The 19,135-nt window shown below is 38.0% G+C and overlaps 1 protein-coding gene across 3 annotated transcripts in view; it reads left to right on the forward strand.

Annotated features, from left to right (window-relative positions):
• The first annotated feature begins 351 nt into the window (after positions 1 to 351).
• The window catches only part of ADAM23 (ADAM metallopeptidase domain 23), a 65,894-nt gene continuing 47,110 nt past the window's right edge, over positions 352 to 19,135 (forward strand). For all 3 annotated transcript variants that reach the window (XM_050976910.1, XM_050976909.1, XM_050976911.1), the window contains exons 1-3: positions 352 to 505; positions 1,558 to 1,784; positions 10,672 to 10,748. In XM_050976910.1, the coding sequence (XP_050832867.1) occupies positions 352 to 505; positions 1,558 to 1,784; positions 10,672 to 10,748 (458 nt within the window). The remainder of the gene's footprint in view (positions 506 to 1,557; positions 1,785 to 10,671; positions 10,749 to 19,135) is intronic.

Genomic DNA, 19,135 nt, shown 5'->3' on the forward strand with positions numbered 1-19,135 from the left:
CCCGAGCGCGCGTGCGCGGGGCCGCGCGGCCGGGGGCGGGCGCGGAAGGTGCGCGCGCGCCGCCGCCCGCCCGCGCTGGCGCTGAGGTGTCGAGGCGGTGCCGGTGTGTCCCGCACGGCGGCGGCAGGAGCCGTACGGGCGGTGCCGCTGCGGGGACCCGCCCGCCCCCGCGCTGAGGTGCCGCTGTGTCCCTGGCGGCGGCGGCGGCGGCGGCAGCGGCAGGAGCCGCACGGGCGGTGCCGCTGCGGGGACCCGGCCGCCCGCGCCGCTCCGCCCGCGCCCCCCGTGCGCAGCCCGCCGGCCGTGCGGGCTGTGCCGCGCTGCCCCCCCCGCCCCGGGGCGCTATGAGCCATGAAGCCGCCCGGCAGCAACTCCCTGCGGCAGCCTGGCTGCGGCGGCCGCCGCCGCCCCGCGCTCCTACCGCTCCTCGGCCGCCTCGTCTCGCTGCTCCTGCTCGTGCACGGCTCCTCCTGCCCCCGGGCCCGCGCGGCTGCAGCGGCCGCCGGTGGGTATGGCGGGGTGCGGGTGCCTGAGGGGTCTGCGGCCCCTCGGTCGCCGTCGCCCGCGATAAACCCTGGCAACATCCATTTCCCTTCAAGCATTCCTTCCTCCCTTCCCGCTCCCAGCTTTGTGTACGTGTCTGTGTCAGCGTGTGTAAACCCGGGGCTCAGTTAAGATTTCGTTGGCTTGCTTGCTCTCACAAAAGAGAGGGACGTGCGGTGCCGGTGCTGCAGTGTCTTGGGTAGGGATGCTGTGCGTGGAAAGACGCCCGTGAGGGATGCGACACAAAAAGCTCCGGCGGGCTTTGGATGTGTCACGGTGCATGTGGACGGCGATCCGCTAATTTGTCTGCTTGGGGTCGGATCTCCGTGTGTGCTTTGTTGTTTATTTGCTCTTGGTTGCATATAGGTGACATGTGGAATGCTCGGAAGGCACTCTGTGCATCGTGTTATTATTGTTGGTACATTGCCGTTACCTTGTAATATTGTTATATTGTTACATCGCGTTGATTGACTGTCTTGAAATTTTAATGAAGAAAGATACAGGATTTCTTTTCAAAAGCTGCTACTGAAGAAAAGGGCTCTTGTCAAAGTTAAAAGAAGTAGAAATCCATTCCCTTTACATAATAGGAAGTTTAGCATTCAGTGCACATGGACTCTGAAATCTGTGTTAGCAACACTGGGAGTATTCTTAGCTTTTTGTAGATTTTTTTTTTTTTTTGTGAAAGAATTTAGCTGTGCAAGAGGAGGTAGGGGGTAACTACATATCCATTAAGTTGAGGGGTTTTTCCTCCTGAAGGTTGAGAGGTATTAAAATATTTATAATCTATGACTGCATATGAAAATGTAGATTAATGCAATTAAATAAATAATGTTCTTTCTGAAACCATTTTATGTGTAAAAAATGAATCAAATCTAGCTCAGTGAGTAAGCTATCTTTTTGTTTGCTTGAGTGATTAGTAAAATGTTAGAAAACTGCAAGCAAATATGTAGCTTTTTCATGGAAATAAACACATTCTGCCATGGAATTTATGGCTGGCATATCTTTCTTCCCCAGGCCTGCACTGGAATGAAACAGCAAGCGGTATAGAGGAAGCACTGGCAGATGAAGAGAGTACATTTCAACAGAGTAACAGCAGTACCAGTAAAAATAACAGCTACAGCAATGCAATCCAGAAAGAAATCACACTGCCTTCAAGACTAATCTATTACATCAACAGAGACTCTGAGACCCCTTACCATATCCTGGACACCAGGGCAAGGCACCAGCAGAAACATGACAAGGTAGGGTAAAAAGAGGCTCATCTGCAGAATTTTAAAAACAGTGATATGTGATGTGAAGCTGTGTTTGTTTTGATCTGTATATATTCAAGACTTAATGGTGGTCCCTACCACAATTTTTAGGAATTAAGGGAGTACATGTAATTAAACAAGAGTGAAATTTCCCTTGTGTTAACTTAAAGATAATTATTTTGAATTTCAGAATGGTTCAGAAACTCAACTGTAGATAAAACAAATGGGAATTAGGTGAAGCTGACTTGACTAATCAGCATAGATCCTGGTGTCTTCACTTTTGGTACACAACCATCAGCAACATGTTTCTTCCAAAATAGCTCTAGACTGCAGAAGTACCTGCATAGGGAGCTTCTTTGGAATCCTAAACTTGCAGCATGAGTGGCTTAGCTTTGAGTGTGCTTGCACTACCTAATAAATGCAGCATTCATTTCCTGCCACTGCATGGCCAGTGAAGACCACTGTAAATGTTACCATTTTTTGTCAAACAGTACCTGGGTTCTTCATTTTTAGTGGCAAGATCTAATGTTACATTTTGTATGGATACAGCTAGTAAATTGTTTGGGGCTTTTTTTCCCCTGAAATTACATGGAATTAAACATACTTTGGTTTTGGGAATTGCTTTGTAAAGAAATAAATCTGTCTAAACAATGTCACTTAGTACCCTTTAAATTAATTTCATCCTATTTTTATAAATCTTTATTTAAAAAATTAATTTCTTCCTACAGGGTAAAAGATAAAGTGAAGGTAAAGATGATTTGGATATAAAGAGGTAGGGAAGAGGCAACAAAGCAAATCAGTGTGTAGGATATTACTGAAGGGCTTAGCTATAATGGAGTTCCTACCTATTCAATAGCATTTCTCTTGAAATTTTGGACAGTGAATTTAATACATGTTATATGTCCTTATGTTGATATTGATTATGTGCCATTTCAGATTAGGAATTAATAAGAAGGCACTGAATAATCTTTGAAAAAAAAAAAAGGTTGAGGTACCCGTATCATTTTCATGTTTTAGTAGGAAGAAATGTTGCTTCCTAGCTTATTGAACATGGATACTGGTGTGTGCCTTTGGATGCATCTCAGTGCATGAATATGTTGTGGTTGGCACAGAAAAGCTTTTGGTTGGAAACTGGAGCTACTTAAGAGAACACTACATTCAGAACTAATACTCTTTCACGTGACTCCACTCTTTTAAATACACTTAAAACACTAAGGTCTTGCTGTTCCCCTCTTGGGAAGAAAGGGATTTAAAAGTACTTGCACAGTTGCTTATGGGAATAATGCTTCTTCCATGTTGCTGTATGTTGTTTTGAAATCCACTGGGGACAATGTCCACTGATCTCTGTGCTTACCCAGCAATGCCCACGAGAACGTTGCTGTTCCTTCCTACGCCCTACCTTGTATCTACTCATTGGAGTAAAGCTCTGCAGAAATCAGTGCTGACAGAATTGGTATTGATTTCCTTGGGCATGCTTGCTGCTGACTATTGTGTAAAGTGGATCTTCTTACTACTCATATGTCCCTTTTAAGCACAGGGAATGCTAATGCTGCAGTTTTTCCCGCAGAAGTGTTCCTCAGTCCTGGGCCTTCATGGAGAGTGACATTATGTTGACTTCATTCTTCTGGCATGAATTTTCAATTGTTTTATATCTATTGTTTATATTTAATTGAAGGAAAGAGTTGATTTACATTCATTGTCTGGATGGATTTTTCTATGTCTTGCTTCCGGATCATCATACCTGACACCTTCACCCCCAGCTTGCATCTTGTGCATTTCCTTGCATGAAGTAACTCTTTGCCTTTTCATCTACTTTACAACAGCTAAAATATTTGTTATTATATTATTTTCTTCTGTCTAAGATTTTCTATGTCTTCTCTGTAGAGCAATAATTGGGGACCGGGGGAAGTCTGGAAGGTGTAAAAGGAAAACCACCCAAACAACAACCCATAAACAAAACAATGCAGTTGATTGTGAAAGATACCCAGGGGTTGGCTTTGACTTAGTGGGGGGATTCTTTTCAATACTGGCTTTTACCCTTCCCAAAATTAAAAGAAAGGCCATATGGTAATAAATCCTACCTGTGAGATTTTGATGTCTCTTATTAGTAATAAAGAGAAGTAGTTAGGTAAATAACTACAAAATAACAAAATTTAGTTAGGAAAAGAAAGACATCTGTATTTAGGATTTTTTTAATAATGTGAAAAAAGTTAAGACAGCCTTCTATATGTATAGAGTGTAAAATGTTGAGGAAAAAATGCTTTTGTTGTTCTTCTGCTGTTCTTGGGACTATGCATTTTAACCTGTATTTTCTTGTCAAGGTTAATATGCCATTTATAGGCATATGATGTGGAAACAGTCCCTAACTACTGATAATATTCAGTAGACTCCTCTCTGTGGAACTTCTGTACAGTGGTCAGAATAATGTAATATGGCTATGATCTGTTTGTGAGATCAGGCCTGAATGCCTCAGAAATGCTGAGTCACTCTAAGGAGAGGGTAAGACTAGAAGAAATAGTGTGGAGGTGGGAAGAAAGAGGTTGGAGAAATATAATTATGTAAAATTTATGTAAAAGTATTTTTAAAATACTTTTTTAAAAATCACTTCCCAAAAGTAAGGGTCTGCAATGCTCTTTGTGAAAGGTTGGTAGAAATTAAACACTCGAGAGAAAACAGTGTAGCAGAGAATAAAAAAACATAAACAAGAAGTTACTTTCTTAGCAATGATTTTTCTCTATCCCCTTTTGGTGAAATGTCATCATATTGAGAAGGTGTTTGTGATCAGGACCCTCTCACATTCCTTCTTCTTGGAAAAAGCTTTGTATCGCTGCTAAAAGAAAGAAATGTTCACCATAGTTTTGACAAAGTGATCTATCTCCAAGGGGGCTGAGTTCTAGTATATACTTTATTTTAGCTTTGTGCTCTTAAAGAAGCTAATTTTAAATACTTGATGCTTGAAAACTGATAATTCTATATATCTGTTTCCTCATAGTCAAATTAAGGCTAGGCTGCTTTTGAGTTCTTCTGAAGTTATTTTTAGTGCAAAATGCTCAGAAAAGAGCATCTCTTTATAAAAACACACTGAAGAAGCTCACAGGAATCCATAAAATTGATGAAGAGGTCTGAGTCACCTGTGTTCTGTCTTTTTAAGCTTCTGCAGGTGGAGGTAGTATTTTGAAGGAGCTGTTAATCTCTTTATTGAACTGGATCACTGTTTTGGTTCATTTTCACAGGCTACATACACAAGAATTTTAGGAGCTAGCAGGAAGACTACTTGGGACACAACTTGTCAGAAAAGGCTAGGAGCAAGTCCTTACAGTGGCCAGCAGAAGGAAAAATCCTGCAATGCAAGGTGTTTGAACATAATAGGATTGCTGGAGAAACACAGCCCAGGGCAACCTTAGCAAATTTTGAGTGGAAAATAACTAAAAATGGATTCATATGGAGGCTGACTATATCTGCTGGAGAGTTTCTGAATCAGAAGTTTTCAGGAGCTGTAAAGAAGCCATCTCTTCATGCATAATTATAAGCTGTTAATGTGATTTTGGGAAGGAGAGAGGTGTTAGGAAAACTGTTTTGCAGATCCTAAAGAGGAAAAAATAAGCAAGAGTACTTTTGACTATGAATATGTTCCCCCTTCCCCAAAATTTTGATTTATTTTGAGCTATTTTTCATGGGGTGGAACTCCAGGTGTTTCTGATCAGGTCAGCTGTTTCTCATTTACATAAAGAAAATACTCCTGCCAGGTGAATGCAATGATTTTTTGCTCTGTTGCCTTGCTTTAAAGGTTGAGATACCATGCTGTCTCAGTCCTCTATGTAATTTTAGCATGCAGCATATGAAAGTTGAGCAGGAAAGCATACTTGAGATGAAGAAAAACAATTCTTTTCCATTTAAAAGGAAGCAGTATTGAAAAAAAAGCAGGTATTTTTTTGTTGTTGAAGAATCTTTGTGATATTTCAGCTGGCTTTGTCTTTTCTTTCTTTTTCCCTGATCTTTCTGTGCTGCAGTTTCAGTTTGCACTACTTGTAAATGGAAGGTTGTGTGTACTTTTTATTTTTTTCTGTTCTATACCGAATTTATATTAATGCAAAAGTCTTATCTTGACTCTGTCTTCAGTAGTAAATAACAGGAGGATTGAAATTGGTCTTCCTGTCTTTGGTTTCTGGGAGTAGGAGATTTTCCTTATGCCATCTTCAGCTAGATCTAGAGCTTTGTTTCTTAGCTGAAATGCAGGTAATGTTACTTCTACAACTTCTTAAATCCTTTAAAAAAGAAAAAAAAAGTTATTTCTGGGCTCTCTCATGAGCTTCACACAATAACCTACAAAAGAGTTAGGTAGCACAATGCTTCTACTTGTTATGCCTTATTCCAAAATAGAAATAAATTAAGTTTATGGATTTTCTGGCATTTGTGGGAAGGTGGATACTGCAGGAAAGTGGCCCTAGATAGTGATGCTCTACTTTGTAGAGTCTTAAAAAAAATTCTCAAGGGGGGATATGGCTTTGGAAGCCAGGGTTACTACAGAAGGGTATCTAAGTATTGTCACGTTAGGAGAGAATAGTGAGTTCTGGCCTCTGGGGTTTAGATGCACAACAGTAGGATTGCTTCCGGTGGTCTTTTTTCACATGCCCATGACCTTTCTTTCAAAGAACAGTCTTCAAGGCTTGGGGTTCAAGTGCATTAAAGTGACTCCTCTGTTGTTCAAGTCCAGAGACAAATCATCAACAAGAGGTTTTCTGAAATTCTGTATGTTTTAAACATCAGTTTTCATGTGCTGTTGGGACATTTATGTATTCTGTTTCAGTATGAAATGCTTTATTTCCAGGGAGTATTGGAAGGTTGTTTTGGTGAACGTGCCATGCAGTGGAATGTAACCAAATGCTAGAAGAGGGAATAGTTTCTGTATGGGGTCTGAGGATAGGCCAACAAGCGGAAAGCAGGATTAGGAACTGATACGTGCTAAGTCACATTGACTTGTGACAAAACTAAGGCTGTTATTAGAATGGAGGTCTAGAGCAAAGAACTGTTTTGCTGGTGTAAAATCCATCTAAATCTGACTTACATTTCTATTTCCATAATGAGAGTGATGAAACCCCTTGCTCAGCTTCTAAACTCAGAGAGGTAGATTTTGGCCATTGTTTTAGTCAGCAGAATTGTATGAAAAAATAGATTTCTAAAAGCAATGAGCTTGTCATTTGGAGATTGTATCAGCATGAATATAGCAAAAGACTTATAGCCGTCATTAGTCAGTTAAATAAGGCTGTTACTTTTGTTTAAAGACTTGTGATGGAACTTAGTGTTTTTGAAGGGATAACACATTAGTGCATTGGGCATAGTTTTACTGTGAAGAAAGTAAAACTAATGTAGTAGTTTATTTTTGGTGATGATGATTGTAAATTTCCTGAAAATCTGAAAAAAGTGAATTATATTGTAACCTAATGACTGATTTGAGAGAAACTGGAATTCTTTATACATATGGATTTTTAGCTTAGAAAAAAACCCTGAGAGCTACTACTTAGCATAAGCACCTATAGCACTCCTAGAATGTCCCTGGTATGAAGAATCTCTTATTACAATGACTATACCAGTAATTTGAGCTTCCAGAACAGGGGGGGAAAAAAGACTTTTTTTCTTTTTCCTAAAATTTGGGTATGAGGATTGGGTATGAGGACAGGAAGAATTTGAGAGACTCAGACCTTTCTTCAACCCACATCGCAATACATCATCAGTAAGTCTTTGCAGAAGAAAAACTTTATATAATTTTGGAGCTTTGCCATTGGAATAGGCTATGGCTGTCAAAGCAGGAGCCTCTGCAGAGGGTTTTAGATGATAAGCAAACACAGACAAAGGAACTTGGTCTCCTCTTTATGTAAATAAAGAATACTTATGCAGGTGTGAGCATTTGCATGTGCGCAAGCCATACAAGAGGATGATGTTTGTTATTTTTCCTGCAAAAATACACATATTCTTCAAAATATGTACTGATCAACATTATATTCTTGTTTGAATTTATATTTGTATGCCAATGAGAAGAACACAGTATTTCAGATTATACTTCAGGTATTTGTATTACACAGTAGCTGATGAGAGAATACAGTGAAATTATAAGGTGGATAACAGAATTGCAGATACGGTTCTGAAATATTTCCTCCCATCATTGTGGTACATGATGCTTGTAATGCTTAAAACATCTGGTGATAGTTCACTGGTAGCTTTCTATGCGAACTTATTGCAGGAAAGAAATGTTTCAGGATTGGATATTTAGTCTTGTTACCTTCAGCTCTTTTAGGGCTTTTGGGAGTGGTTATCTATTGTTAAACTAGTTTAATAGAATCTGAATTTGCTGTAGCAGCAGTGTATTGCATTCACCTGAATTCAAAAGAGTGCTTTTGCTAAACTCCAGGGATTTAAAATCTTTTTGTAACCCATGGTTTCAGCTGAGTTTGGTGGAGAACATGCCCTGCTGCAGGTCATCAAATTAGTGTCAGCTGCTTTGCAGCAGTTGCTTTTGTATACAGGCTGCATCTGCTAGTGAGTCACACTAATAGATAGCAAGTATCTGTGTTTTTTTACACAGAAGTAGTTGTTTTCAGAAATAGCAACGTTGCTATATGTAATTCTACAAGAGTAAGAGGTTTTATGATATTGCAGACCAAGAATAAAAATTACTTTTAATATTTTGAAATTGCATAAGGATAAAGAATACATGGTTCATGATTTAGAAACTTGAAGGGTGATACACAGAAATCATTCAACAGTCTTGGTTGGACAATAGAAAGCTGTAGCAGGTCAGACTAGTCATCCGTCTGTCACTGAAATCAGTAGCTGATGCCTAGGGAGAGATTTCTCATGTTTTAGAATGATCTTAATGGAATAGTTCATGCTCTTGTAAATTTTGCAGATATTTAACATTGAAATCTTGTGACATATATATGAACATCTTTTTAGGTAAATGTTACATGTGGAGGAGATTCAAAGCAGTAGCTTGTGTAACTCCTAATTGGAATCTTTATGGCATAAAACTAATTTGCAGCCCTTTTCCCATAACAAAATTTAATGCTTTAAAAAAAAAAAAATGTGTATTTTGAAAACATAATAAGGTTTTTGTCATGAACAGATCCCTGGAAAGCTCCTTGTGATAGTTGTTCCTTTATTTCATTTGTAAAAAAAAGTGGATTTGGGGTTGAAAAGCCTGTCCTACTGGGCATGTATTTAACCTGATGTATGATACCCATGTACTCCCTTTTTCTTTTTTTTTTTTTAATGTATATGCTAGCAGAGTCTGATCATGCCACCTGTTTGTGTTTGTACTTAAACCATTTTCCTCTGCTGATTCAGAGCAGCTGTAAACTCAGATCTGCCAGGCCAGTGTTAGCAAATTGGTGAACTGGTGAGACGACAATATACATTTACCAAAATATAGAACTGAGAGAAAGCTTAGCTTCTATATGATTTTAGATATCAGCTAAGAATATTATTTTTTTTAGTTCTCACTTAGAATCATTGTGTTTTTTTAATGAACAAAACTAGGCTTTAGCCAAGATTTTTTAATGGCATTATAGGTATTTAAAATATTTGTACATGACTTTTATTTTTAAAAAAAGAAGCTTGACAACAAAGCTCTGTGACCCTATTGAAAGGGAAATGATAATTCTGGCAGCAAAGAATGATAAAGTAATATGGGAAATGTCACAGCTGATTTTAGTAACAATAGCAATTAAAAAAATTATATTGAAGAATTTTCTGAAAGATGATTAATAACTTTGCTGAGAAGGAAGATTAAAATCAGTGCTGCTTTGTGTAGTGCAAGAATGGAAGAGAAACATCAAGAACTTATCTTTTGTGCAGAAATTTCCAAAAGAGAGCAGAACTGTGGGCCATAAAAGCTAACCTTCATACTATTTAAGTTATGCTGTAAACTAGCTAGAACTTGATATATTTTCTGTGACATACCTGAAGGTTAATTGTGGTGTTTAATAAAAAATATGGGTTTTTTTGTCTTTTGACTAATGGGCTTAGTCATAATATTCCAGCTTTGTGTAATTATTTATACTGTATCAAATTAGTGTATAAGTAAGCATGATTTTATTAGAATATTATCAGGAAAGCTGCTGTGAAATTCAGATCTAATCTCTTCAACCCTGCTGGAACAGCTCTTCACAAAAAGAAATTCTTGGATCATCTATTATCATTTCCCTATTTTTCTAGAAAACAGATAAGTGTGTTTTAAATGTCTTTGGGTATAGTTATTACAGTATAGAGAAAAAAGAATGCAATTTATCTGACAATAACTGAATATTGTGAAGTTAACTCTCTATGCAAGACAGGCTAATGTTGATCTGTTGTGTGTTGACCAGCATCAGTATTCTTTATACTGATTAGCTACGGTGCCAACTACAAAGCCATTAATTGTGAAGGGATTACTTTGAAGGAGTTTTTCATAATATGTAATAGAAGCCTTGCCATGATTTTCATATTTGAACAAATGCTTTAATTATTTCAGCCTTTTAAAGGGAATGATTGCAATAACTAAATTAAAAGAACAGTATACTACATTACTTATGGTTATGTTGCACAGCCATCTGGTTATGACAAAATATAGACATTTGTGTGAAACTTTTTCTCTTTTTTTTTTCCTTTACTTTTTTTGAGGGATGAGTGTGTATTTCACAGTATGCTTTTCAGGTACCGTTTGCTTCCCTCTAAAAAGGAAAATGCTTTTGAATGAGAATTTGGTGCAAGGGCAAAAGTTTTCATATGCCCATGAGATTCATGAAAATAAGCATGTTTTCCATAACTTTGTTTTTCACAGTCACATTTGTTTTGTATATAAAACTAAGTGAATATTTTGACAACTGCATGTTTCTGTTTACAGGCTGTACATCTGGCCCAGGCAAGTTTCCAGATTGAGGCCTTTGGCTCTAAATTCATCCTTGACCTCACACTGAATAAGTAAGTGCATGATTTGAGGTTTCCTTCACTCCTGCTCTTATCATCTTATGATACAAGGTCAGGGCATGTAATATTCCAAGATCTGTTGAACAAAGATGCTGTTATCCAAGTTTATTAATACAAAACAACATTTATCATTTTTTATGTAAGATATCAGTAACACTTGCTGACACCCATAAAGTAGATACCCTGAAAATTTTATTGTTCATAAATTTTATTGTTTCATGGTAAAATTAATTGTGATAGATGGAGAAATTCCAATAATGGTAGTGTTTGCAAAGTGTGGATTTTCTTGTGCTTTTTTTTTAAACTAATTGATGAATTATCATGAGATGTTTTAGTTGCTCAAGTTAGAGTACTGTTGCTCAGTATAGAAATACTGTAAATACTTGTATGAATAGCTCATCTTTAGTGATCTGGAAATCATGTTATTGTCACTACAGTCATGAAGTTCCTAATAAGATGGGACTCTTAATGGTGTGACTGCGCTGAAAGGTGCAGCTAGAGTCTGTTTGCTCCAAGACAGACAAGTTTACAGAATTCTTTGGTCTAGAAGAACTGGCTTGTAATAAAGGACAGTGGTGGTTTAGTTGTGGATATCCCACATGCTTTTATATCACTGCTGAAGGTGTGGAACTATGATTTTCTGAAAATTGTAATGACCTTTCTTTTGTCTGCTGAAAGTTTAAGAATAAGGTAGAAGTATAAAATTCATACTAAATACTGGACAGGTAAAATGTAATGCTCAAAAGTGCATTTGCCCCTTCTATGTCCCTTGAGACTGAACATGTTTCAAAAAGGAGAAACAAATTTACAGAAACAATTGCGTACTGATTTTAAAAAACATTCCTCTGGTCTTGAGGTTCATATGAGGCCTTTTTTTGGTCTTAAACTGTCATATAAGGTAAGTTTTCTTAAGGATAAAGATGCAAACTTAGTAAATCTAACAGCTTTTAAAAGCAGCAAGTTATGGCTTTGGAAAATTTGCAGAACTTAATTTGTGTATTTGGCTTCTTGGCTGCTAATTGTCAGATATTTTGCTGTAAAGGTGAGCTGGAAACAGTTTGCTTCATCCATGCATAATTTTGAAGTTAGGTTGCTCGTGCATTTTTTTCTTTCAAAATGTTATGTGAAGTCTTGAGTGTCTGGCAAAAGATGAATTAGTGTGAAGGCTGGGAATGTCACACAATTGAAGGACAAAGAAAGCTTGTAGATAACTGGATGTTCTCTCGGCTCTGGAAAAATTACAGTGTAATGCAAGACTGTGTTGTTTTATGAGGGTTGGATTGTGCATAGTAATTCCAATGAATAACCATGACACATTTGTGAAGAGAACCAGTATTTAGTGCCCTCTAAGCTACAGGGAATTCCTCTTCTTGGTCTGCTTTCCACTGCTCCTGTCTGCTCATCCAGCAAGAAGTGAGTGGGAGCACACCTTCCCAAGATGGAAGTGTCTGTAGGGTATGGCTGGTCACACAGTGACAAAGAAAAACCATTGCCTTTACTGGCACCATGTCAACATGCTGACAGCCCTTAGGAGAAGAAGAAAACAGGCACATAAATTTCTTCCATGGCTGATGAGAATTGAAAGCTTGCTGGTGAAAGGTCCTCCAGCCCTCTCCTGATTCACAGGCAGGACAGCATTCACTGACACAAAGAGAGCAAGGTCACAAAGGGAGCATTACAAGTAGGACTTAACATAGGACAGACAGCAGTGATCAGGTGCCAGGCTATGCCAAACAAGCCATCTTGCAGCTTACACTAGTGACTCCTTTTTAGGCCCCCTCCTCTCCATTTTCTGACATGTTATGTCCTGATTCACCTTTTCTACCCTTGGCACATTCCCTGAATGTTCCATAAAAATGATTACACATATTCACAAGTCTTGGCAGACATCCTGAGATAAGTTTGTTCCTTCCCAGGAGACAAATTATGTTGTTTACCACTTCTTATCTGTTCTAAATTTCTGGCTGAACCTCTTCAAGACCATGCCTGAGTGGCTTCTTCCATGGCCCGTTGGTCAGTGGCCTAACAGAAACAAAATGAAGACCAGAACTCTTATCTCCTGTTCATTAGGATTTGGATTTTGTTGCATTTCCTGTCTGAGTATCATGGTGAATGGCTATTATCCAAGTAAAATCACAAGCCCATTGACATTCCCCATATCCTGGCAATGTTACCCCTTGTCCAGTCCTGCTGTTTGTCCTTGCTTATTTTTAAAAGCAGTTCATAAGTAAATGTACAGATTTTTTCTAATTGTGGCTGCTTTCTCAGCAATCAAGAAATGCAGTGCCTATCACTTCAAAAAGAGAGAGGGAATGAACTTGCTGTGCACCTTGGCTGAAGAAGTTGTGCTCTTGTGATAGCAGGAGTCTTCTTACTGCCTATATATAAGGCACAGGGTGTTTGGGTGCCTTACTGATATCCCTACTGCTTGCCTCTTTATACATTAGGTTTACTCCTAGCTTTTTTTGTCTCATAAACATTTGACTCTTTATCTGCTCTGGAAAATGACTTCAAAAACCTGTGCTAGTTTTTGACTGGACGTAATACTCTAAAACTGTAAGTCATGAAACTTGTAACATAAATTGTAAATACCCATAGACAATGATTTGAAAAAGACCCATTCTTGTGTTTCAGTTATTTTTATGTGTTCAGCAAAAAGCAGCATTTTGCTACTATGTTGGGTTGTAGTTGGCTTACTGGTGGCAATCTGAAGCTTGTTACTAGAAAATTTTACTTTTTTTTCCATCTTGCCATGATGCAGTGTCACAAACAGCTTAAAAGAAGTGTGAACCCCTCAAGCCCTTGAATCCAGTGTGCAGAGACAATAAGTAAGATTTGTGTGGAGCTTGAAAGGGTAACCAACTTTTCAGATTCACATGGTCTAAAACAGAAGAAATATAATTTGTTATCCTAAGAGTGATTTTTGGTACCGTTTTCTGAGAAGAAGACTGAGAGAAAAAGAACTCACTTGAACTCCTTAGCAAGGTGGGTGACTCTGAAATTTTAGACATCTTGCCCCTTGCTACACTCCAGTGTTGACCAGTTGCAGGCTCTCAGTGTGATGCTAGTTATGATGATGCATAATTGTAGATATGTTGATTATGGAAATAACTTGATGCAAAACGTAATAGTTTCATAATCTGTAATGGATTAAATATTGTTTTTAGTTAACACTCTTAGTACGAGAATGGAAGATTGTAGTGGGGTAACAATCCCATTTGAGAAGTTAGAATTCAACTAAGATTGTCTGCCCAAACTCAGTAAACTTCTTATGCAATGAGTAGCATGTAGCATTGTCATAAAACACAATTTATATAAAAAGTCTTTGTTCACTTATTTCAGTAAGTTCGCTTTTGTTCTCAAATGGCAGTGTTGTAATATTGTATTTGGGTAATCAATGATCCTACTATATCTGACCAGTTTCTTATATTGGTGCATTATTTATGCAAACAAATGTTTGCAAGGTGCTAGAAAATCAGATTTTAATGATTTCATTTCCAGCAACATGTAAAAGGCTTTTAACTTGTTGTTTTTCTGCTGAAAGGGAAGAGTTTTTGTAAGTAACTCTTAATGTCCTATTTCAAGGTAAACAGGCTTTATGTTCTGGTGTAGTACTAAAACACATTAAAGAGCAGTACTACCAAAGGCAGTGAATTAAAAATGTTTACTTGCTGCTTTTTTTAGTGAGGAGGGAAGTTGGCTGTGATTTCTGGCAGTTTGCAGCCATGGCCTAGTTCCAGCCTCTAGATAAAGAGGTCTCCACCAGCATAGGGGGCTCAGGCTGTACTGGAACCTTCACCCACTGTGACTGTGGTGGCTGAGACACATCCAAGAATAGGAAATTAGTTAATTGGTATGGACAGAAACAGAGGGAAAACCCAAAGACAAAAATTTCTCTCCCTTCCTATGGATTACTTGCCTCAAAATTTAGGATTCTGGGGAAGGGGAGGAAAAAAAATCACCAAAATCAGTCTATTTTTTAGCTTTTCCTTCATTCCTATGTAGAGGTCCATCCTTCCAGGAAACTCTGTTTCCAGGAAAATGGATTTCTTTTCCATGAAGATATCATAGAAAAAATATTTGGCATCTTTGACATGAACTGAAAAAAACCAACCCCACTCCATTTGACCATAATGTCACTTAACAATTTAAGACATTAAAGTATGATGACTATGGTGGAAAGTTAGTTTCTTTTGTGAGGCGCGGCCAACATAAAAGAAAATTTTATCTAATTGTTTAAACCTTATAATTGGTGTTTATTCTTTGTGGTGTATGCTTCTGCAGAACTGAATTAACTGGGGAATGGTCCCAGAGGAGATTACAATGTTAGCCTAATTTAAAAAACAATAGGGCAGTAATGGAATTATTTGGGAAACTACTTGATTCTTGAGGTTTTCTCATAATTAGTTTTTAAAATAAAATTTAATCCTTTTTAGAATGAAAATGGGAAAGCTAGTCACAGTTTTTTGAAGGAAACTTTGAGTATTTATGACATTTCTTAAATAAACAATAGAAATTTTAAAAATTCACCTAAAAACAGTGAGTTCAACAAAGTTTGTGAATATAATTGAAACTGGTAATATAAACAAGGCTATAGATGGGCATTGCATTAGATGATGGTGTCTTGATTGTCTTAAAAAAATACTCTTTGCAAGGTCTCTTTGGTTTTCCCGTCTTTATGTGCTACTAAACTATATCTGTCAAATGGACAAAAACATCTCATGGGTGTTCTCCTAAATAATTCAACTAAACTAGGTTGCTCAGACACTGGTACTGAGCTTGAAATATTTCAGAATAGTTAATAATATATTGCCTGGTAATAGGTTAGTATAAAGATAATTTAATAAGTATGCAAGAAAGGTAATTCTTGCTGTACTCTGATTTTCTGCAGGCTGTCTACTAGGTTGCTGGAAGATAATTTGCTTGCTTGTATATGATACCTTTGGTAATTTCATAGCTTTTTCCTACCCAAATCAATTCTCTTCTTCAGGATAGTTAGATGCCAGCTGAGGTAAGCCACTTTGACTCTGCAGCTCTCCTGCTAATGAAAACATCAGCAGTGAAGTACATGCCAGGGAAGTGGATGTGAGTTCTTCAGAAAGCATCTGCTGTTTGCTTTAACAGCTGGTCTGTGCCTTCGAAGGCAGCAGCTACAGGGAATGGCATATCCCTTTGCTGCTTATTTTGCATTTCTCAGTGTAATTCAGATAGAAAAGCCAGGGAGCAAGACAACTCAATAAGAACAATTGTCTGAGATAAACAAGACAGGGTGGAAGGAACTGTAGAAAAGGACACAGCAGATAAATTATTTTGTCACAAGTTCATTCAATAAGTCGCAACTTTGTGTGTTCATTGCAAAGGATCATTCTAATGTGCCACCACCCAAACTGACTTTTGTCTGATGTGATCATGACTGACACTCATTTCAGTTAAAGCTTGCACTGTTTCTGGTGCTTGTCATACTGAAAATCAAATTTGCTGTGCTGAATGCATTTCTGCCCTAAGCAAGATGTGGATGGCTCAAAATGGATCAAAGGTGGCAAAACACTGTCCAGTGTAGATGAGATGCAAATGTATTTCATAAAATTCAGATTTGCCTTTCAGAGGTAAATTTAGGCATTCAGTAAGTGATAATGAAGGAAGAAGAGTTCTTTTGCGCTGTGAAGACCCCTACGTTTTGCATGAGTTCCGTGCCTCATTCCTCAGGCAATTGCTCTTCTTCATGAGCTCTTAATCAGTGTATTCTAGGCCTTTCTTTTTGATGCCACTTACATAAAGAACCCCATCACACCTCCTGGTGAAATTACAGTGCTCTTCTGTGTGTGTCTTTTGTGTAGGAAAAAATGTTTGAAAGTTATTTTGGTTAAGCATTCTTTTCTTTTTTTTTTCCCTTTAATACTTTGTCTTTTGTCAAATTTGTCAGTGTTAATAACAGGTAAAAGTTTCATAGGGGAAATTTGCAGTAGCAGTTCTATGTATATTTTTACATCTGTTGTTATTCCCACAGTTTTAGCAAAATGTAGAACAAATTTCCTTACCCTTCCTGTCTTACTCAATGTTTGCAAGCAAGGTGTTCTTTTGCATGTTTTGCTAGTGTAGACAGATACTTAAAATGAGACAGTGATACAAGGTACCTGACAAAAATCAGGTACTTGGCAAGGGGAAGGCATACAGTTTAAGGAACAGCTGACTGGTTTTTTTTATAATGGAATGTTCAAAATTCTGGCTGTCCTGAGGGAAATGTTAAGAGAAAACTGCCCTTGCATGACCTTGGTGGCTATGTGTACCAAGCTTAAAAACATAATAATGACTAGAAGCTAGAGATAAACACTCCAGTCCAGCCTTGCATGAGAGAGAATTTTGTGAAGTCCAAAAGTCTTATAAAAGATTTTCCCACTCTACCCTCTAGGTGGTGGATACTGTGTTATGTTTGCCAAAAGGGTGCTTCACAAATTAAAGTTGTATTTTGTTTATAACATGGCATTTGGGAAGTATATCACAAACAGCAGGTCTTAATTTTCTTTGGAGGGAATTTGTTCAGCATAGAGAATTTCACTGATGTGCCTTGTGTCCTGCAGATGCCAAAGGTCCATCTTGGAGCTGGCTGGCACCAGCTCTGTTGGACATGGAGGAAGCTCCCAGCAGCTTCTCAGAGAGCCATTCCCATAGCAACCCCCCCCCCGCAAAAACCTTGCCACATAGACCCCATACATGCTGGAAAGTCAGAGATGAGAAAAGTGTAGTCTTCTGGGAAACTGTCTGATCCCTGCTTTGTACTTGTAGTATTTGTGTATATACATATGGGAGTTTTCCATCAAAAGTATTCCATGTTAGATATCCTATCATGTGGGACATGGTATTTGGAGAAAACCCAACTGGGAATTCTTTGGCAGCTGGAACTAATGAGAAGCTAAAGAATGGAAAAGGTTGGCAGATGAGGAACCAACTAGGTTACAACAGAAGCTCAACCAAAATCCAAGAAAAGAGTACTAAACTCTGGAAAGGTGCTGCAAAGGGTAGACTAAAGAAGGTTCGAGCAGCTCTTATGTCATACAAAATAGGATAAATCTGAGAGAAATGCTATAATTAAACTATAGTTGGTTTTGAGTCAGTACAGGTACTGGGATATCACTTACTGCAAGTCTTCCAAGATGCAAAAAGCACTAGATAGCATGGAAAGAAGTTCTGAGATCAGTCATATAAGAGTCATAATAAAAGAGGGCGAAAAAGAAGGTGTGAAACTATGAGCTTGATTTGGCAACAGGTAGCTAATTGCTGATCCAGGAATTAGTTTGAGGAAACCAAATGGTCTTCATGAATTGAAGCAGAAGTGTCTGTAAAAGTTGGACTCTGGTCAGGGGCCTATCATGTTGAGCACAGTTCCTATGTTTAATCATTCTCAGTAATTTTTTTTGTGTTGTAATTACAGTTTTCAGTTTTCTTACTTAAGTTAGTTATGTGTAGCCTTGTCTGTACCATCCCCTACTGGGAACAGTAGTCTTTATGCTTCATAACAAGTATAAAAAAGGTAAAGGATAAAAGGACATTATCAACACTCTAATCTTGAATTGTTTTGTATATGAATGCCTTTTTAGGAGCTTCAGTCCTGCCATGTTGAAGAAATAAATATTTGCATTGCAGTCAAGTATTTACACTATTTATACAACATTTTTATTTTCTGCAGAAAGTTTATAGCTTACTATGACACAAAGTTAAAATTAATTCATGCAACTAAATTTATTTTTAAATCTGCACTTTAAAAGAATAATTTTAATAGTGCCTTCACTGTGATGTTTAAGGCAAATTATTAGACTTAAATAATTATTCAGGGCTATTAGCATTGGTTTTGCAGGCCCAGAGTATGCTGTGTCAGTTTCATGAGATAGAACTTTTAAGAGAACCACTGGTAACTGACTTCTGCAGGATGCTCTCTAATGTGTGTAGTGCCTGATAAATATGGCATGAAGAATTGATTGGAGGAGCCAGGAGTCCCAGAGCTAAAGTGTTATCAGGATTGCTAATAGCCTAATCTGAGTTTGAGATACCCATTATCATAGGTTGTTTTTAGTCACGAATTCCCATCAGAGCTATTTTGCCACACCAGCCTTCCATAATGGTGTTTTTTATTTGTAGCAATGATATTTTTGTTTTGAAATATGTACCAGTATCAGACCTTTTAATGATTTTTTCAATTCTTTTTTTTGTTGCAAGTGTATACATTAGAGGCTTCAAAAATGCTAAGAATTCTGGATCACATTAAGTAAAATGCTAATCTTGCATATTTGGTGGGGCCAGTTAATGTCATTAATTTCTTTGCTCTCCCTAGGTATTATGCTGCAACCCTGATTGTAACAGGGTGAGATGTGAATGGGGCACTGAGG

This window comes from Serinus canaria, chromosome 7 (assembly GCF_022539315.1).
Source record: "Serinus canaria isolate serCan28SL12 chromosome 7, serCan2020, whole genome shotgun sequence".
NCBI lineage: Eukaryota > Metazoa > Chordata > Aves > Passeriformes > Fringillidae > Serinus > Serinus canaria.